The sequence below is a fragment of the Chinchilla lanigera genome, unplaced genomic scaffold (assembly GCF_000276665.1).
Source record: "Chinchilla lanigera isolate Chin_1 unplaced genomic scaffold, ChiLan1.0 scaffold00016, whole genome shotgun sequence".
Lineage (NCBI taxonomy): Eukaryota > Metazoa > Chordata > Mammalia > Rodentia > Chinchillidae > Chinchilla > Chinchilla lanigera.
The window spans coordinates 15460966-15483360 of record NW_004955417.1 but is presented as its reverse complement, the minus strand read 5'-3'; the positions used below and the strand labels follow the sequence as shown (position 1 = coordinate 15483360).

General features: G+C 43.7%; 1 protein-coding gene across 2 annotated transcripts in view; it reads right to left on the bottom strand.

The window, feature by feature from the left end:
- Positions 1 to 710: 710 nt before the first annotated feature.
- The window catches only part of Spag1 (sperm associated antigen 1), a gene marked incomplete in the record, with an annotated part of 65047 nt that continues 43362 nt past the window's right edge, over positions 711 to 22395 (bottom strand). For both annotated transcript variants that reach the window (XM_013512759.1, XM_013512760.1), the window contains 8 exon segments: positions 711 to 1695; positions 1798 to 2169; positions 3504 to 3662; positions 8516 to 8642; positions 9653 to 9785; positions 11235 to 11401; positions 16502 to 16654; positions 22153 to 22252. In XM_013512759.1, the coding sequence (XP_013368213.1) occupies positions 1564 to 1695; positions 1798 to 2169; positions 3504 to 3662; positions 8516 to 8642; positions 9653 to 9785; positions 11235 to 11401; positions 16502 to 16654; positions 22153 to 22252 (1343 nt within the window).

Here is a 22395-nt window from a genome sequence, read left to right as displayed (position 1 = left end):
AGAGCTTGCTATTGTGAACAGTCTGAAGCTCAGCCTGTAGCTAATCTTTAGCTCTCATAACCTGACCAGTTCCCAGGATATGGCGCCAAAGCTCAAGGGCCGGCCAATTAGCTAGCTAATACTGTTTCCACTGGAAGGTCCTTAATGTGCATGTTACCCAGGATAAATACACAGATGTCTGTAATATGTCAAGAGTTTTCTTACCCTTTTCTAACAACATGGCAGCTGGCAATCATTACATTTAGAGGAAGAAAGCAATCATCACCCATTGCCTGGCGATGGGGATGGATCTCTAGGCAATGAGAAGTGCACCGTTGGTGACTGCTGTGTGAACACCGCGGTGTATGCACACACGCTGAGCCACATAACCCGGGAGGCCGCCACCGGGTGTGGGTTACGCTGCCCCGCGCTTTACTTTTATAAAATGTAATGACACGAAAAAGGACAAGCTGTATCTTGCAGACTAAAGGACTCACTATAGTAGATTTTCACTCACAAAGAACCGTTTGAAAGAAGAACTGGTACACTTTGAAAAGTTACCATTTACATGACAACTTTGCAAATATTCTGTAATTGTAAAAGATAAAAAAATAGTGACTATGGAAACAAAGTGATACTAATCTTTCATCATCACTTTTAAATGAACAGGAAGATCCTCCCCAAAAGGGGAATTGACCATAGACTACAGGGATAAATAGCTGTACACTGACTTAGGACCTTAATGTTTTATTGCAAGAAATACCTTTTCTTAGCCAGTTAACAAGTTTGCAATGTAAGTTCTTCATGGTCCTTTTTACAATAAAGCAATAAATATAAACACAGGAAACAAAGGCAGAGGGGGACATTTAAGTGGGAAAAACATGAAGGTGACAATTCAGACAAATGTAGGCTTAGTTGCTTTTACATAGTGGTTATTTTGCTTATCTAAGCAATATATAAGAAAGTTTTTTTAATACAAAAAGTGGTAGAAACTTTTGGCAATTTTTATTCTTAATCATTAGGTAATGTATCCATTATTAGAAAAAATAAGTTCCTCTTACAGCGCTAAATTTAATAGATTATAATAGACTTCAGAGTTGCATCATGTTTTAACTGATAAAATCTACTAGAATTATAAAATGGGTTACTTCCGACGTAAAGTGACATAAAAATCACTGTTAACAATTTTCAGTTTTAAAAGAGAACTTTAAAGGAATTTATTTCCATCAAAGCTTAAGAGGACTCCATAAGCCTAAACAAATGCTGTTTAACTTAAATATTAAACAGGTAAGTTATCCAAACAAAAGGTGTGCTATAAATTAAAATGTATTTTTAACATGTCCCTAGTATATTTATTAAATATAAAGATATGGTTCTGGTATATAAGAAAATATTTACAACTAATCAAAGGCAGATTATAGAATACACGCGTTCTATGTATAAAAGTTAGTAGAACGTCTCTCACAGTCAGGCCAAGGGATTTTTGTAATCCAGGTTTAATCCGTGCAACTCTATTACAGTACCGCTTCACGGGCATTGCTGGAACGCGTACATGCGTGGGAGGAGTGCATCAATAATCTCGAGTTAGAGCTCATACTGTTTTTTTAGGGCTTGTACATCTTCTAAAGTAAAATGCTCGTTTGGTGTGTCTGAAAGATCATCCAGCAGCCGTTCGATTTGCTCCTTTTGGCTCTTGCTAATGAGTGTCAGCATCATCTGAAAGGAAGAAAAAGTTATGTGAGCGTAAATCACACTTTTAAAGTTGTAGAGAGCCTGAAGAAAAACCTGTATCTATGAATAAAATACTTCGCCCCTTACCTTAAACCTATCTGCTTTACTTAGATACAGAAGATGCTGATACACCAAGGCGGGATCTTTATCAATAAGATGATTCCTCAGAGACTGAATCAGGAGAAGGAATATGTCCCCTTCGAGTTTGTTACTCAACAGAACTGGCAGATCCTTTGGTGCAGTGAGGGCCAAAAGGTGTGCACAGGCTTCTTCATCTTTCCTGGTACTGACAGCGTTTATAATCTGACCAAACTCGTAGGCGTTGCTGGGCTTGGAGATACAAAGTGGCTCAGAGCGTTCTGGGGGCACAGTGCTTTCACTGCTCTTCTCAGGAGCCAGGCAGGCAGTGGGAACCTCCTCTGGGTTTTCTCGGGGCTCCTCTTCACTGCCTTCATTCACCTTCATAGGAAAAAAATGACACTGTGACTCTGCCTGACAGTCACCTCAGTATCCTGTTACGTGTGTCAGAACGGGACCTGAAAACCGCAGGGTGACTACTTTAATCACATTCTAAGTGAAAAATCTAATTTGTTACAGATTATAAAATCTTCAGTTTCTTTAGGAAAATTTTTAGGTTTTAAGAGCCCTGTTCATAAAAGTATATTCTGTAAAGTTGTTACAAAATCATTTTACATTGAAAATTTAGCAAAATTTTATTTTACAACTTTCCATAAATAAAAAAAATTCACAAAGGAGGACCTATAATTTTCTCTCTTTCATGATACATGTAAACATTTACTGTTCCTTACACTTCACAGAGAAATGAGCTTATATTTTTCAGTTCTCTTAAAACAGCTTTTTCTTCCTTCGTTAAAGGGAAAAAACTTGTAGCTTTTCTTGCCTAATAGCCTCTGAGTAAAAGTAAAAGACCATCAGTGGGATGATATTCATGACAGTCAGGTATGTATAGAAACCCACGGGCTGATGTTCTTCATTAAGGCAAAGGAAAACATCTGGGTTATCAGAAATCACAAAGGCAGGTGTTGTGGTTTATGTCTAGATGTAAGCCCAAAGCCTCGTGTGCTCATAGGTGGGCTTGGAGAGGTGATTGGATCATGGATGAGTTTACAGCTAAATGTGATGTTGGGAGGTGATGCCTGTTGGGAGGAGGTGGGTCCCTGGCAGCATATTCTGGAAAGGTTTATCTCTTCCCTGCTCCTGCCGTGAGCTCTTCTCTATCATGCCCCTCTGGCATGCTGCCCTGCCGTGGAGCCAGTGGAATATGGACTAAACCTCTACAAACCGTGAGCCAAAATAAACCTTTTCTCCTTAGAGTTGTGTCTCAGCAACAAGAAAGTAGGTTTGATCCTGGGGAAGTCCAAATCCTTTGAGGACCCAATCTTAGCTTACAGTGCTAAAAAAATTCAATCTGAAAAATAATGGGGTGTGGACTGCAGGGCCCCTAAAAAGGAGTCAAGTCAGGATTCTCCAGTGCTACCCTGAAGCAACATTTGATGGCCAAGGGCTCCCTGTGCACCACAGAGGAGCAGGACAAATTACAGGCCGGGCGGAGTGGGCAACGAAGGGAGAACTTTAGTAATGCAGAGCCCAGTACCAACTGCAGGTCCATGCTGGGAATACAACGGCAATAATCACTGCAAAGGACAAGTTTTGTCTTTATAACTGGCTAAATTTCTCAACGATCATCACAAGAATAAGAGATTTTTTGTAGAACTCACAGGAATATTACAATCCCTGTAAGGGACCTTTCAAAGATAATAAAATACAAATACCTCTTGGATTTCAATTTTCCGTCTCTCTTTTCCTTTGCTGGATGGTGCTGTGTTATCCTTAAGGAATCTGGTTACCTCTTCCAGTTCCATCTTTGCCTCAGCGATATTTGGGTTTAGTAGCAGAACTCTATGGAGGTCAGTTAAGCTTTCCTGATAATTCTGAAAGGAAGGAGACAGAGGAAATAATTTTCAGAAAAGATGGACCCTGCCTTGATTAGCCTGACTGGCTGTGTGTGCAGGGGCGTCCCCATTAGCACCACTCTGCTGGGGGCCTGTGGGTGAGTCTGCCGCAAACACAGTAGAACCCATGACACAGCCAACGTCCGCTTAAAAGAAGGAACGCAGAAACGACTTAGAAAATCCAAGTTCCACTCTGCACCACCACAACCTTCCCTGCTTACCACGCAGTAGCATTCCTCTGCTGCATGAATAAATAAAACAGTGAACAACCTCATTATTCCCTGCTAGCAGTGAAAAGTATACAAGATCCTACCTAACCTTTCTGAGCTCCAGTCTGCTTGTTTTTCAAATAAAAATAAACAATTCTAATTTTCACAAGGCATGAATGAATGCATAAAATGAGTGGGTTAAAACATCCATGATGGGGCTGTAACTCATGTCTCACTCTCAGGTGGCTTGAGCCACCGGTGTACATGCACATTAAACCTGTCAGGGTTATACAGATCGTCATTATTACAGTATCCTCCTTCCGTAAAACCCTTCGGAGTCGCTTTACTGTCAAAAACAGGCTGCTGTCAATCTTTAATGTCACCCCAGTCAGACAACACACTGAAGAGGCGGAGGACAAAGAGCATCTCGTTATTACGATGGCCCCCAGATCTGGCAGAAAAGAGGGATGTCACCAACCCAGCCTACAGGGATGGGCCACGTTGTAGAACTACAAACTAGATCTACTCTTTGGTTAAGCTAAATTATAAGGAGGCAAGACCTGCAATGTCGTGTAACCTGGTTTTATTGTGGGGCGGGGCGCTCCAGCACTGGGGCTTGAACCCAAGAAACGCTGAGCTATTCCCCACCTCAGGCTCCCCACCCCTTTGGAGACTAGGTCGAGTCTACAGTCCTCCTGCCTGGCCACCGCGCCCAGCTGTAACCTCTTTAAGCCGTGATGACACATCAGTAACAGGATGCACTGGAGGATGAGCCACAGATAAGCTGAGCTGCTGGTTATACCACATTCCTGAGAGGCTGGGCGGAATGACGCACCCCTGCCCCCTGCCTCAGCAATGCACCACACCAAGAGCGACAGACATGTTCATAGGAATGATTTTAAATCTGCTCTGATGGGGAGAGGAGGTTGTTTTATTGTTTCATTTTGGTTTTTTGTTTGTTTGTTTTTGAAACAGGGTCTCCCTATATTGTTCAAACTGGCCTTGAACTCACTGTGTAGTCCAGGCTGGCCTCCAACTCTCAGTGATCCTCCTGCCTCAGCCTCCCAAGTGCTACAATTACAGGCATGCACCACCATGCCCAGTTCGCTCTAATTTTTGTTTTTTGAGACAGTATCTTGCTATGTAGTTCAGGCTAGCCCTGAAATGACAGCAATCCTCCTGCCTCAGCCTCCCAAGTGCTAGGATTACAGGCATGCACCACTGTGCCTGGCTTCTAATTTATTTTTTAAAAGGTAAACTGTTTACAAACTATAGTACATTGTGTACTGTTAACAAATCTCCACATACCTCTGTGTTACAACAGCACAACTGAAACCTACTAGGAAAAAAAAAAAACAAAAAAAAAACAGACATTGCTTAATGAGATACCTGAGTGTCCTACACAAGGAGTCATTCATAAAAGGCAAGGGAGTGAGGCAAAAGGCAAGCTGAGGAAGCAAACCCTTACCACTCTAAGCATTTCACAAGTATTACTTAACTCTCACAACCTATAAAATATTCACTTCCATTATTCCCATTTTTGAAAGAAGAAACTGAGACATAGAGAAATGAACTTTGGGACAATCACAGCAGCAGTTTCTGTTTAGGGGGTGATAATACAGTACGGAGGTCAAGGGTAAGGTCTGCAAATAAAGATCTGTGAGCTGCAGCCTTGGAAATGAAGTCCAACCTGCGGGACTGGACAGGGTCATTTTCACCCATTCAAGAAAGTCGGCCTGGAGAGCAGCCAGCGTGGTTGGAAATGCACTTCGATTAGCGCTAACCAAAGAGGCCAGGCAGCAGGAAGTGGGACAGCGCTAGGCAATGGGAGGCTCCTTCCCCGCAGTGGTCACTCCGCAGTCCCTGCGCACAGAGCTGGGAACACTGTGACACAAAGGACACACTGCTCCTATGACGGGACACGATAAAAAAGGAAAAATGAGCAAGTAACTGCTGGCTGGTGTGACGCAATTCAAAGCAAAGGTGGGGGATCACAGCAAGGGAGCGGTCACCTTTGACTGTGTCAAAGAAGTCAGAGGAGGAGAAGAAGTAGCCCTGCAGAGTGCGGGGAGGAGCTGAGCTTATACAAAGTGTGGTTTGGGCAGAAAAGGCCATAAATGATGCTAATAACATCCGCAGGCTTTCAGAAAACAACATTATATTTGTTGGTTATAGTATTTACTATGCCCAGGCATGCTCCCTCTGTAAAAGTTACAATTTCACAAGGTTTTTATTCTTTCGGTATTCTTCACCGTGTAGCATCTTCTATGGGCTGCAGCTACGGTACCCTGTCTCAGTCATCTCTATAGTAACACCACCGCCTGTGACCAGCACTCAGAAGCTGTATTTACCAGGTATTCAGAGACCTCTGAAGAACGCTGTACACACTTTTCAGAACGGCATGTGCACACACACCCCACAGAAGCCAGCTAGAAACAAACCAAACACTGAGGAAGCAGAAAGCAGCTGTGAGCCATGGGCAGGGTGCCTGTACCCACAGCCTCTGCCACGTTCCTCCTCTCTGTCACTGTGTGTGGGATCCATGCGCAGGTTCTTTTTTTTTTTTTTGGTGCTGGGAATTGAACTCAGACCTTGCACTTGCCAGGCAGGCACTTGTGCTGCTGAGCTACGTCCCCAGCCCCAGGCTCAGGTTCTGACCCTCATTATAAGCAGTCGTGGCCACTGAATACCCTGAAACTAAACTCACTTGGCACATACCGCAATGGACTGGACAGATAAAGTCAAACCTGAAAAACAAGCTACCAGCCTCATAGTCTAGTAGGATAGGTTCCTCAAATTTGTGATTTCTCGTTCTACATCAGAATAGAATTTCTAGAATTCACTCTAAGTATAAAATTCCAGTCCTTCACTAAGTAAAGCTTCTAACCTTTAGGCAGCTAAACAGGCTCAAAGAGACAGGTAGGCAGTACCCGAGTTTGGACATTGTACATAAATTCGTGAGTCACGTGACTCTATCATGTACCCAGACCCATTAGCTCTTCCGGTGGTCCTCATTTGGTCTAGGATGCAATGATACGGCAGCTCCTTCCCAGCAAAACTAGATGTTTCTCATTCAGTGATGGCAAGGAATGAAAAGAACCAACTCCCTTCCCCGAAGTCCATAATACAATGCACAAGAATGTCACCGTAGCTTTACTCATAACAGCCCCAAGCTGTCATCAGCTAGTGAGTACATAAACAAACTTCATTCACACAGCTCAGCCTGCAGAAGCAACAGTTCCAGCCACACTATTCCAGACACAGTGCCAGAGGGTGCGTCTCTGGGGAGTGCTCATTGAAAAAAACCCAGCTGCACACTACGGTAATGTCAAAAAGAAGCAAAATCACAGCGATACTTAATAGAGCCAGTGTGGTGGCACACACGTGTAGTCTCAGCTACGCCGGAGGATGAGGCAGGAAAGACACAAGTTCAAGGCCAGCGTGAGCAACTTAGCAAGAGCCTGTCTCAAAAGAAAATTTTAAAAGGGGTAGGGATATAGGTCACTGCTCCCTGAGTCCAGCCCCCAGTTCTAGATAGATAGATGATAGATTAATATGATAGATAGATGAGAGAAGTAGATTCATAGATACACAGATACATAGATGATAAGGTAAAGAGACAGACTGCAAAGGCACATGGGGTGCTTTCTAAAGAGAGTTAGGTGTTCTTTATTTTATTAACATGGTGGTTACAAGGAGAAAAACATTTTATCGAAAGTCAATATATGTGAATCACATCTTAATAAAATTTGATTAAAAAAATCTCAGGAAATGCATTCTCTACTATTTCTCTGTTTCTCATTCTACTACTATTCTCTGTCTTTCCTAGTGGCATCATTTTCTACATACATAAACATTCATGTGTCAAGATCTCTGTGCCGAAGAAGCTATGTAAGGAAAAGTGCAGTTGTACAACACCCTTTCTTCCAAACTAACACTGTGGTTTTCTAAGAAAAGAACGCATTCTGTAGTCTCATACTGACCGACGGCCCACTCAAGGCCCCGGTCACCATAAGCTTCCAAATTTTAGACATCACCAATGTCCACCCAGTGACCCATCTTCCACTTGGATGCCTTCCCCACACCGCCTCCGACCCCAATCTTTGTGGGAAGACCCAGCTGGCATTGCTGGTGGCTTTCGGTCATTCAATAACAAACTCTTTCCTTAAAAATGAACCTAACATCACTAACAAAATCCTTCGAAAAGCAGAGAATCACAATTTTTAAACTAGAAGGAATGTCAGAAACCATCCCCATTATCATTAGGGGTGAACTGTGAGTCTTAGCTGGAAGTGGTGGCGCATGCCTGTAAGACCAGCACTCGGGAGGCTGAGGCAGGAGGATCGTTGTGAGTTCAAGACCAGCCTGGGCTACAAAGTGAGCTCAAGGCCAGCCTGAACTGCACAGTGAGACCCTGTCTCAAAAACAAAAAAAAGAAAAAAAAAGAAAAAAAAGAAATGTGAGTCCTAGTCCAAGGTTTTAGTCCTGATTAACCCTAGTCCTGGCTAATATAGTTGCTAGGATTAAATCCCAGATAATCTCACCCCCATGCCATGACCCCGAGATTTAGGTTCAGGAACACCATCTGAGGTGTTCAGAGTACACACACCCAGGCGCACTCACCTGGAGCCCTTTGTGAGCCAGCGCTCGCCGGTAGTGAGCTTTCACGTTCCCGCCGTCCAGCCGAAGCGCCTGGTCACAGTCCCGCTTGGCCTCTTCAAAGTGGCACAGTTTCAGGTAACACAGAGCTCTGGTGTAGCGCAAGGGAACACGGTATTAGGAAAGGCACAGACAGCACACCTGCAAATTTAGGCAGCTTGTGAAAACCAGAAAACGGCTAAGCCTGCTTTTACACCACAGTTGTTCAACAGAAACCAGGCTTGTGTCACTAGCTTGCAGTAAGTGAAGGGGCAGCACTGGGGATACAAATGCAGACAAAATACAGCCCCTGCCTCTTCAGCTGGGGGAGGAGTCCTCTCGGAAAACCAAGCAGCCAGTGCTACCCGTCCTGCAGAGGCCACAAAACGGCTGTTAGGTTTAGTGATGTTTTTGGCAAAAAGTGGCCAACAGAGGAAAACGTATGAAAATGTACGAAAACATAGTGAGAGGCCAAGGTAAAGATTTACCTGAAATAGCTAACAAAATGCCTGGAAAATGCCTTTAGTCCTCCTGTCACTCCACACTCTATACACTGCCTTAAAAAACACGAAATCACACACACACAAATGATTTTTTGAGACAAGTTTTGCTATATAGGTCAGGCCGGCCTCAAACACACTATGTAGCACAGGTTGACCTCAAACATGCAGCAATCCTCCTGCTTCAGCCTCCCAAGGGCTGGGATTACAGGCATGCACCATAACGGCCAGACAGAGTGGTATCCTGCCCACATATGGTAAGATGGTTCCTGAGCAGGGTTCGAGAACCATCCACCTGTTCCTGCCACGTGCTATGGAAGATGCCGGTCCCTTCCCTCAGCACTCCAGAAGAAAGAGGCATTACTCCTCGGACACCATTCTAGCTCACAGGGACCTGGTAACACAGACATCAGGCCCCAGCCCTGCCCACCTTCTGCACAACTCCCGGCCACCTCTCTCAGAAATGCTCCCTGAGGACAACTTGCCACACACGTGCCTACAACCATGACAAAACATTTTCACAAATAATTAATTTTCATCAATTTTATTAATTAAGAAATAACCTTTTAAAATCATTGCTCTAAAAAGTATTAAGAAACATATAAAATTACAAAGAACTTGCCTATTTGTATAGATGCCACACTCCTTACTGTTAATCTTTAAGCACTCAGTGTATTTACTAAGAGCATCTTGATAGTTCTTGTTCTTTACATGCTGATTTCCTTCTTCCTTCAGGGCTTTAAACATTTCTTCATCTATGGGACAAAAAAGTTTTTAAAAGAGAAGAAATATTCATATTAGCACCTCTGTGTCTTTAAATACAGCTATAAATTAACTTGGTCACATACCGTGCTGGTCTAAATGGACAACTTTTAAACAAAATGAGAAGACAAACTGGATAAAGTAAAAATATATTATTATGAAACCATTGTTTTCTTTTTTTTTTTTTTTTTTTTTTTTCCAGTTTTTTTTCCGGTACTGGGAATCGAACTCACGACCTTGCGCTTGCCAGGCAGGTGCTGTGCCACTGAGCTAAATCCCCAGCCCTGAAACCATTATTTTCAAATTATAAAGTAAAATACAAATAATTCTGCCATGTTATGCATACTGACATGCCTCCTTTTCTCCCGGATTCTGGAGATTCAGAGGCCAGAACTACTTGAGAGAGGAAGAGAATCAGGCCAACCAAGGACACCAGGACATAGGTAACCATATGACAAGAGCTGCCGTCTCAAATATGGCTGCTTATGTAAAGCCACCACAGCATTTTACTTTTTCATTTATTTATTTTTTGACAGTACTCGGGATTGAACCCAGGACTCTGCATACAGTAGGCAAGCACTCTACCACCGAGCTGTATCTCCAGCCCTTTTTATTTTTGAGACAGGATCCTGCTAAGTTGCCTGGACTGGCCTTAAACTTCCAGTACTCCTACCTCAGCCTCCCAAGTGGCTGGTCTGACAGAAGCACCCCCAGCACATTTTCTGTAACCCAACCCACTGCCTCAGGCAGTACCCTGACAACAGTGTAGGGCCCTCCAGACCTTCCATGAAGCTGTAGGTACAGAGGAATCGGTCTTTGAAACATCGATACAAATAGCTTTAGTGTTCAGCTCAACAATTTAATGTCAAACAAACTCTTAACGCCTGAAGTGGACATCTACCTAGCGCCCCAGACTTCCTGCTATTTATTCATTTTTCCCTTTTAATATTTCTTCAGGTTATGATCTACTCAAGAGCTGAATTCTTTCTCCTCTTAGTCATACGGCTAACTTAACATTTACTTACACAATCAACACATGAACCAAGTATTGGATAGACATGCTTCCCTTTATTCATGGGAACTACCTCCTGAGACAGCTACCAAGGGCCTGCTTTCCTGTGCTCCAGAAGATGGGAGCTGTGAAGAAATTTTTAGAATGTTTTTTATTTTATTTTGAGACAGGTCTCACTATGTAGTTCAGGCTGGCCTTGAATTCGCTGTGATCCTCCTGCCTCAGCCTCTTGAGTACTGGAATTTCAGGCATGTACCACTACCCCGTCCAGCTTTAAAGCAACTTCTTGAAGCCACAGAGTTAAGAAGAGAGAGAAAAAGGCCTTAAACTCTCATGCCAGAGTTCAGGGTCCCTCTGTCTGCTGTATATGGAAATAAACACATGGACCAAGACACCCTGCAGGAGGAAAGCGCGCAAGCTCCCCGAAAACCTGAGACGCTGGCCGAGGCGAGGCTGCCGGAGTCCCCTTCTTGGCCAGGGGCGGCCTGTGGCTCGGGACACCACACTCGCAGCGGCTCTGAGGTGGGCACCGCAGGAATGGGTGACAGCTTCTCCCGCCAATTTGGTCCATCCAGCTCCATTAAGATTCTTGTTATTCTACAAAGAAAAGGAGTTTCCTCTATTGATCATGCAATTCACTTCTATATCAGCAAAATTCAGCTGAATAGTAAGACTGACAAATGCCAGGCTTGTGTGTGTTTCCTTGTAGAAAACTCATGATCTTAAGCTATTTTCTCTTCACATAAACTGTTTTCCAAAGGACCTTTTAAAGTTGCCACTAGCGATGTAACTTTAGACCATGTTCTCTCCTTCTTTTTCTTGAGATGGGGCCCTGCTCTGTTCTTGCCCAGACTAGCCTTGAATTTTAAATCCTCCTGCCTCAGTCTCCCAAGTAGCCTGGATTACAGGCACCTATCCCTGCACCTGGCTAAACCATTTTTTAATCAAAAGAAAAAAAATCAAGGCATTTTATATTTGTTTAAATTTTTTTAATATATGCACAACAAAATATTAATGTTCATTTTAATTTCTGAAAGAGTGAAATATAAAACTAAAATTTAGGAGGTCTAAAAGAAATATCCATGAGGATTCTGGATGCAGTTACTAAAGGGGTAACGTATTACTCTTGCAGATAATCAAAGCCTTTAGAAACTCCTTGCACGAGGTGCATACGGGGAGGACGGGTGTGCGGGCCCGGCGCTCACACTGCACGTGATTACTGTCACACTGCACGTGATTACTGTGGTTTCTAAAAAGACTGCCCCGTGGCTAAGCCCGTCCTTGTGAGGCTGGCCACTTGCTTTCTTCTCATCTGAATGAAGATGAAAACAGACTATTTCCATGTCTTTTAAGAGTCCTTATTCTAGGGGCTGGGGATTTAGCTCAGCGGCACAGTGCCTGCCTGGCAAGTACAAGGTCGTGAGTTTGATTCCCGGTACTGGAAAAAAAAAAACAAAAAAAAGAGTCCTTATTCTAAGAGTTCTTCTTCTAATGAGATTTACTAATGACCACCATAAAATTTAGGTTAACATCTTGAACTACCACTTTCTCATTATTTTAAACATCCCAAGCGTTACACTTAGATTTAAAAACAAAATTGAGTTATGCCTTTGGGATGAATGTGGCTTTGTAAAAAGGTACTACCCAAGATGGAGAAGCTTTACTGGTATTTAACAGAATACATCCTCGTTAGTTTAAGTCTATGGTTGCGTGTATGTTTCATGTGAAAAATTTTTACACTTATACATAGACAATTATAATACAACTACTTCCTTTTGGTTTCTTAAACTGAAATTTCAATAGCGATCTTTGGTATGATGACTACATCTCATCGTTTTATTATAAAAAATTTTTCTGAAAATTAATGTATAACCACCCACAACTGCAGAAGGATAAAAAAACTTTTGAAAAAAGAATTTTTAAGCAAAACCTATATTACCAGCAGAGAGGAAGGAAGAAGCGCTGAAAAGAGATGATATGTTACCAGGGAGGAAATAAGTTACTCAGGGAAATGTAACGTATTAAGATTCCTAGGGAGGAAGAGAGGAATATGGTTAATGAAAGACAGAAACGAAATAAGCACAGAAGCTTAAATTTGAAAACAAAAAGTAAAGTGCTGATACTTAATTTTCCACAATGAACTGAAACAGATGGAAGTGTAAATGCGAGATTCACAAAAAGATTAATGTGATGTTAAAAATGGATATTTTATATTTTTTTAAGTGGCAAAACCAGACAAGGCCTCTTCATCTGTTATAAAACAATGTATCAAGAAGAACCATTCAATTCAAAACAATGACTGGGACTTAAAGGTCAATTGGTATGAAAAAAAAACCCTTCTTGAGTACATATACAAAAACAGAACACAAACCTCAGAAAGTTAAACATGAAATCACCTTAGGGCCCAGCAATTCTACCCCCTAGGGTGTAGAGGAGCCCATGAAATCACCTTAGGGCCCAGCAATTCTACCCCCATGTGTATACTGAACAGAACTGAAATCGGAGACTTATCCATGAACATTCAAGCAGAGCTGGAAGCTAGAAACCACCCCAGTGTCCATCAGCCGCTAAGTGGGTAAACAAGAAGTGGTAGGCACCGACTATTCTTCAGACAGAAAAAGAGAAATGAGGTGCTGATCTATGCGAGACCATGAATGAACCCTGAGAATGTTATGCTAAGTGTCAGAAGCCAAACACAAAAAGTCATGCAGCCTGTGATTTTCTATTCAAGGGAAACACCCCACACAGAGAAACCCCCAGAGGACAGAAAGCAGGCTGGCAGGGGTGGGGGAAGGGAGCACGGGAGCGACTGCTCAATAGGTACCGGTTCCCTTTCCGGGTGAAGAAATGTCCTGCAACTAGAAGCAAAAGGAAGTTGCACAACCCTGAGTGCACCAAGTGCCACTGGGCCGCGCGCTTTGAGACAGCTGACTTTACGTCATGTGGATTTTATCTTAATTTAAAAATATATATATATAACACAGAAACTTGAGGGAAAGAGTGATCAGAGTCTCTCCGTCATATTTCTCCCTTCAACGCATCAGTCAATTACAAACCATTCCATCTCCCACTTGAAATGCCTTTTTTGATTTCCAGGTACTGGAAAATGAAGCCAAGCCCTTTCCCCTGAGCCACATCTCCAGCCCTTTATTTTTTATTTTGAGACAGAGTCTCACGAAGTTGCCCAGACTGAGCTTGAAATTGCCATCCTCCTGCCTCAGCCTCCCAGAGTGCTGCAATCACAGGCATGTATCACCATGCCTGGCTCTGAAATGTCTTTGTATTGGTCCCTCCTCTTGGTCGGATACCTTAGGAATCTTCCCACTTGATGTTTCACAAAATCCTCCTCTTCAACTACATCTTGACCTTAGGGAGCTCCTAGTACAGTGGCAGGAAAAGAATTTCACAAAAAGAGTCACAGAAAATGGGCACCTATTCCAGGTGAGTAGTGAAAGGTCAGTGTGATGGGGCATTGAGAATGGAAATCTAAAATGCCTCCAGGGGACAGGAAGAGTGGGTGGGTCAGGCAAAGGCATTTGCTGTAGGAAGCAAGCTCTCTCCTAAAGGATGAGATGGAGCCAACCAGAGCCAGCGAGGACAGGGCTTTCGGACACAGGGAGACGCCAGGCAGAGCGGAGGCTGCCAGCACTGTCGATGCCTGACTTGACTGGCTCCTGACCGAGGAGGCTACAGAAGCCTCAGGATTCAGGCTTGTCCCACTCCGCTACAAACAACCAACAGAAGCAGAGATTCTCTCACTCAAAATTCTGGGGCCGGGAGTTCTTTTGGTTTTGGGTTTTTTTTTCCCTAAAGAATTTTAAAATACTTGTATATAAAGTAGATGGAATGTAATCTCATGGGGCAAGGACTCCAGTCTAAATAAATTCATTTAAGTTTCATACATACCTTGTACACATAGCCTGCAGGTAACTTTGTAGAGTATTTTTAGTGCACCTTAATTTTTTTTCAGTACTAGGGGATCAAACCTAGGGCTTCTGCACTGAACTACATTCCTAGCCCTTATTTTTTATTTTGAGACAGGGTCTCACCAAGGTGATAAATCTCCCAGGTTAGGCTTCAACTTACAAATCCCTCTGCCCTAGCCTCCCACAGTGCTGGGATTACAGATGTACACTACCACACCTGGCTCGGTACACCTGCATTTCTTTTTTTTTTTTTGGTTTTGGTTTTTCTCCGGTACCGGGAACGGAACTCACGACCTTGCGCTTGCCAGGCAGGCGCTTTTGCCGCTGAGCTAAATCCCCAGCCCCTACACCTGCATTTCGACTATGACCTATCCCACGAGCTCAGGTGTGAAATTTTCTACTTGTGGTTTCAGGTAGGAGCTCTAAATGGTTCAGATTTTGGAACACTTTGGATTTCAGATTTCCAGAATTAAGGATGCGCCACCCATGGAGATATATGTATATCCCTTTCTTTTATCGTACTGAAATAGACAATTCTAGGGGGCAACCAAAGGCAAGCTCCAGGCACTGGCTGTCAGCTCCGCATCCAGACCTTTTCAGTGGTTTTCTCCAGAGTGGGCTGGGACCCCATGGGAAGGCAGAGCTGATTTAGAAAGTGAATAAATGCAAAACATGCATTCTCATTTGTACAGTTTTGTTCAAGGCCTGGCGCGCTACCTGCACCCTTCCCAGACCACCTGGAGCGCTCTCGCTGCAGCTGAGTGGCCCTGAAACACCCACACCTGACTGCCTAACACACTGGCCCTCCTGGGAATGATCTGTCCTATGTAACCTTTCCTCCTCACTGTATTGCAGTTTGCTGACTGACAGAGACCATATCATGTTTCTCCTTTGGCCTTTTTCATGGGGGAGAAGGGCACAGTCCACGAGGCCGGCACAGGGTGAAGCACAGAAGGGCTAATTCGGACGAATTGGATCCCAGGGTACTGCACACAATCGAAACATCATCCAACTCATAATTTTCAAATTTCACCTCACAGCAATTCATGAAGTCTGGAGACTATTTTCCTGGGAGCACTGAGGGTGCTGGGTATGGAGCCCAGGGCCTCCCAAATGCTACCCCAACTCTGAGGTCTTAGAATTCTTCCCTTCTCATCCTCTGGAGAGGAGATCATGAGGTAAATGAGACCCAAATGCTTTGCTACTTCGCCTCTAAAAACTAATACCCCTCTGAGTCAGTATTTACAAGGGCGTGTAACATCTAGCAGGGTGACCAAGACCTCCACACTGCCGGGGAAAAACAACAGAGACACTCACTTCTGCTCACAGAGGTGGTGCTGATGGACACCTGCTGCCCGGGGAGAAGATTCCACGTGGGGTGTTCACTGCACCTTTGGACTTTGTCCTATAGGTAGGACTAATTTATGACCCAGTAAAAACACCTTCCTAACGCCACAGGTACTTAAGCAGCCATGTGAGCTATTCTTTGTGTTATTAAAAAAAATATTTTTACTACATGGTAATAAATGGACCAAGAAACAAATATAAGGGTGCTAGAGGATAACTCCTAATATCTGAAGGGATAGTTAGAGATTAAGCTAGAGAGAGAAGCATTTGGTTTGATGGAGTGGAAAAAGGCACTCATTCATGGAAAGTAAATAACCAAGAACACGTTCACACTCTGACACTGTGCTGGAAGACAAGGGAGGGGAAAGAACACGCTTCCATTATACACAGCTAGACTTGAGCTAGCTGTCTGAGATGAGATTACCTGTTAATACTGTCATTTGCTAGCTGGACTCCAGAGTCTATTTGCAACACCGTCTTATAATCCACATAAGCCTTGCCGTACTGCTCTAACGTTTCATAGGCCATGGCTCGTCGCAGAAGAGGTTTCATAGAGAACGGATGGAGTTCCAGGGCTCTAAAGAAGACAGAAACACTGCGTATCATTTACTCTGAAAAGTAATTATACTTGACTGAATATATACCACAATCGTGGGCTCTCACATATGTACGTAAGCTATTATTTCATCTTGGGCGTGTGGCAAAACCAGAAAGGCAAACCCAGCAGCAATCAATTTCCTGGTTATTTTCTTTGAACCCAGGACCAAAGCACTCTGTGTTTACTCCTTCCCCACCGAGTCATGACTCCCTAGCAGCAGGCACCAGCCTCCTTCGTACCCTCACAGAGCCTGGCCTGGCCTCAGGCACCCAGCAGAGATTCACCAGATTCGTGTTACTGACAGATTACAAAGGAAATTCTTATCCACCTATGTATTTAATAAGGCAGCTTAGGACAGAACCACAAAAACTCGCATTATATTTTGAGAATCAGCTCTCTCAAACTTCCGACAGTTCATTAAGATTTACTTGCTGCAAAAATTTACTTGTATCCACAACAGATGAGATATAATCGGAGAACTGAACATACGACGACTTCTTGTAAATCATGCATTTTCCTCATGCATTGTTCTGGTCTCGAAAGTGTTTCCAACATCATGAAAGATGGATTTCAGGGTTGCGTTCTTTGGTTTTATTCACAATAACTATTTAAACCCAATTTGGTACTGAATGTACTTCATTATATTCTGAAATAAAATGTACACTCAGACTGTACCTACGCATGAAAATGATTGAACCCTCGGTTGTAACAAAATCCTGTGAAGCGACGAAGGCTGTGTGCTGGTATGACCTGTGCCAGATGGTCCACACCGAAGACACCAAATGCGTTCCCTTCGCCTTGTGCTATAAGCAGTTCATATACCAAGTGTTTCACTTGCCTCAGGGAAAGCAAGAGGGCAGCTTTAACTTTCTTTTCCAATACTCTTAAAAAATACTCTGCTCCTGCTTTCGCCTCCAGTGACTTGGCCAGGAGAAAGCATTCACAGGGCTGCTACACGCTGGGCCCTGCAGACTTCCTAATTGAACAACAAACCTCTAAGGTAAACACTGGTGTGTTCCCTGCGCAGGCGAGTACACTGAGGGACACATGGGAGTGATGTGTCCTTGTGACGGCCCTTTGGGGAATCAGCTGCACAAAGCCAAGCACACCGTCTGTCCTGAGTGCCGTCAGGCACATTCCCAGCCCTAAGTCAACACCTTGTCATGGGTGGCTCAGCAAATACCTCCAGACAGAATCCTTGCAACTGCGCTCTTCCCAACACGCACACTCACACACGCCACCCATGAAGGAAAAGTCACCTGCCACTTGAACTCCTTTACAACTTTCCACAGCAAATAGTCCCTCAACTGCCCTTTCGGGAGCCCACCTAGACTTGGTATCATAGAAATTACTTTACAACTGCCATTAAACCTAACTGGCTTCATTTCTCTGAAAAATAACCAAATTGCCCTGGCTTAGGTACTCTGAATGTGAGTGGTTTTAATGATCATCTTTGTGCTCTGCTGCTTTTTTGTTTTGTTTTGTTTTCTATAATAAATTGGTTCAGCCCAACGTGCTGGCACATGCCTGTAATCCCAGCACTCGGGAGGCCGAGGCAGGAGGATCATTATGGAGTTTGAGGCCAGCCTAGGCTACAAAGTGAGTTCAAGGCCAGCCTACATTGCATAGTGAGACCCTGTCTCAAAAAGACAAAAAAAAAAAAGTTTGTCTTACTTTTGTAATCAGTAAATGTCATTTGAAAATGAAATCAAGTATAAATACTAAAACACTGGACAACAGATCCTTGGGCATGCAGACCTGTCACCTGTACCACTGTGAAATCTAGCATAGTTGACAGCCGAGGGGAGGTTAAGTGCAGGAATGCAGACTAAATGTGTCCCTCTCAGAAGCGTGTAGGCCTCTAGTGCTCTAGGTGCCATTTGGCCAATCAAGATGTCCCTAAGAGGAGCCTAGCATCAAAAATTGGTAATATGAGGCATTTAATTTTTAGTATTTTATAGTATAGTAAATGCAAGGTGTTTTTCCCCCTTTAACTGCAATCCTGAAAATAAATATGAGCTTATAAATGGAAATTCCAAGGAAAAAAACCCATTCACATACCAAGCACAGAGAACTTTTAGGTCAGAGCTGTCTATTCAAGCTAATAAAATTAAGACCCTGGAAGTCTCCTAATCTCAAATCTGTCAGAAAGGAGCGAAGATAAGCAAAAGCAGAGTTGCTAGACAACATTCATTTGATTTAGTCTGTTAAATATCTTCGATGGAAAGCCATTGAAAGATTCTTGGGGTGGTTCTGATAACCCAAAAAGGATATCTGAAAAATGGGAAAAGATTTTTTAAGCTAAAAACAATTACAAGAATAAAATTTTCTAGGACAATTGTTTCAAATTTTCCTAGCCATCATCACATCTTTGCCTGTTTCTTCCCAAGGCCGAACACAGAAACAAACTCTAGGGCAAGGACAAAAACTAGGCATGGAACCCTCCTCATGCTGCCCCATCACTCTGACAGAGATTCTCCAAAGTATCCCGGAAAACCCTGAGATTCCTCCGCTTGTAGACATTTAAAACTCAAATGCACGCTTTTCCAATATATATAAAAAAGTCACTTTCACAGGCCGGTTGTCCCCTTCCCCTTATTTTAACTTTTGCCCTTTTTCAATGTGTCCAGCAGGGTACCACCTGTCTAGTAAAAAGACCTCACAGAACTCTTCAAAGAGCAAAGATAATTAACTGAAAAGCTCATGAGGAAACTTCCTAAAACATGTACAGTCTTTTGAGGGTAAAATGATAGTCACACTGCCTGCTAATAAATGATTCCTACTTGACAGAGATTTAAATGCATCCACATTTCAACACGCTCGCCAAGACGCATCCTGGCTTCTCTGGCATTGACACAAGTTGGAGAATCACAGCTTTAGCGTAAAACCACCCCCCACTGGGCACCATCCCCATGCCCTCCTGCCAGGACTCATACACCCGCTATCAAAGAAAACATCTAAGTTGGTCTGCCTCTAAGGAGGTCAGCACTCATCAGCAGGGCCAGATTCCTTGGCTAGAAAGCGCTGCTCACTTAAGGATGCCACACCTACACAAGGGACGCCCATCTTCTCCCCAGAGCCCACCTCTAACAAAACTAGCTGCCACGCTAGCCTCCCTGGGCATCAGTGCGGGACTCCCATCTCCAGTTTAGGTTCTTGCTATGCACTTCAGGCTGGTTTGGACTCACTATGTAGCCAAGGCTGGCGCTGAACTTGCTTGATCATCCTGCCTCAGCCTCTGGAGCCCTGGGATTATAAACATGAGCCACGACACCTGACTTTTCAATTTTCCTGGGTTACATCAAACGCAGTGAATTTTAGCCAGTCAACGCCTGCCTCCTTAAACAATCTCACCAAAGAACAGAGAGAATCCACTGTTCTCCAGCAGCTCTAACTTCAGGGTTTTCAAGTTTTAAGTAAAGAATCCTGATTTCGCTCAATCTAGGAAGGTCCAGTCCGAAGCGGCTGTATTAGAAACAAGACACTTGGGTTGAGAGGATGTCAGCTGCAAGTCACAGTGTGCCTGGTGTCTAACAAATGCACAAGGTCTTGTCAGTTACTTACAGGCAGCGGTACGTGGTCTAGGTTCCGTGGGAATAAAAAAAAGAACCCAAATTCATGGCATTTGTCAGCTTTTATGCTATCTACAAGGGTACCATGGTAGATTTCAGGCTACTATCATAGACAGTTAAATTAGGTAGAAACATCTAGGCAGTCAGAAAGAGCTGGGCCCTCAAAGGAGTCAGTATAGATACAACTGTGGGTGGAGGCACATTCCTTAAAGGCCAGACCTCAAGACAAAAGGAGTGACTACACCTACACACTCTCCCTAGATCCCCAGATGAACAGTGGTAATTGATGTTCTAAATAGGTATTTTGCCTTGAGTGGGGGAAAGTCCCATCCACTACACTTGCTACCTGACTTGCTTCCCCATTAGATCCCCACTTAATCAATATCACTTAAGCAACTATACTTGTAATCTTATTGGCTGGTCATAGTTTTGTCCCACCTCACACCCACCTTGTGATTTTCCATTGGATCAATGTTACCCAGGCAACTACACTTGTAATCTTATTACCTGATTATAGTTTTGTCCCACCTTGAACCCGCCTCACTTTGTGGTTTTGCTCTATAAAACACCCTTGAGAAGCGGGGTCCCAGGTGTCATCCACTCAGGACCCCCTTCTGTCCCTCTTGGCTGGAAGCCTTATGTTCCCAATAAATATTTTCTACTCTTAACCTCTGTTGTTCCTAGAATTCATTCTTCAGTTCTAGAGAATGTGAACTCAGTGTATCTGACATGCAGCAGGCTAACAGGTTGGGAGTTATATTTCCACTATATTATCTGGATTATTTGGGGGTCTTCTATTCTTACCAGTTTGATTCATCCAGCCACAAAATCCCGAACCTACAACAACTGGCTGGTGTAAGATAGGATGGGTTTGGCCACAATATAAATTATGTTAAATGTGAACATATAAAATTGGCCAAAAAAAATCCAAGTACTTCTTTCTAAACAGGAGGCACAGAGACTAGCAAACTTTACTCGTATCAGTAAACTGACAATGCTGATGAGAGAAACAACGACCTGGTCACCTTACAAACAGTGCCCACAAAATGTATGGCTCAGAGTAGGGCCTCTGAGGGTGAAAAGGGGCGACAGTTACTAATTACAGGAGTTCACCCGAGTAAACCAAGACTCCCTTAGTCAAACCAGAACAAGACATTTTTTCAAGATACAAGAGTAGTAGTACAAAGGGCTTCTGAAGCAGGCTCATTACTTAATGGTAAAAGCAAACATTGTTATTCGTGTCAATATATTCATCCATCCTGGCGGTAACGCACTGAGTACCATCGTGTCTGTGGTGCTTCAAAGGGACCAAAGCCCTGTGAGAGGCGGTTCCCTCTAAATCGCAAGGATTTTAAAGCCATCAAGACACACGGTGCTACAGGGATGATCAAGTGGCAATACAGGTGTTAGAGACCTGCGGGTGACCAGGGAGCTGGGGAGCAGGGATTTCAGAAGCAAAGATCAGCCAAGGGCAGAACCCACCTCCAGGAAACAACATGGTGATGAGCAAACGTGGTCCAGCGGTCCAAGTAGGAGCAGAAAGGGGGCGGGGCAGAGGAGTTGGTAATTGGCTAGGTGACAGTTCTGAGCCTCAAAGTCCTGCTGGAAGCAATCTGAGCACCATAGAGACTCAGGAGACGTCCTGCTGGCGCAGCACAGACTGCCACTAGCTCCTTGGCGTCTCCAGCAGTTAGGGGTGCACGAGGGTAGGGGCAATGCAAACAAAGCGTGCAGAATTTTCCCTGTCTTCATATGTGACAGTAGAGAATGATTTTCGCGTACTAATCAATCAGCATAGCTTAACACTCTTTTAAGAAGTTAGATCTTTATGCAGAGAAACAGGGAGGCTACAGAACACTGAAGCAGCAACGAGATCTTGACCAACCCCGAAAACGCGCGGTTTACCTGTTACAATCTTGAATGCAGCCGCTGCAGTTTCCTTCTTTTAGGTAACACGCCGCTCTATTTGAATATAAGATACTTAGCTCACCCGCACTTTCACTTCCTAAAATCACACGTAATTAAATACAGTTAAAACCCATCAGCAAAATCACATTTTGGCAGAATTACAAGGCGACTGCGGGCTCGGTGACACTGCGGGCCTTTCCCGCCCGTCCTGCAGAGGTCGTGGGCGCCGGCGGAACCCGC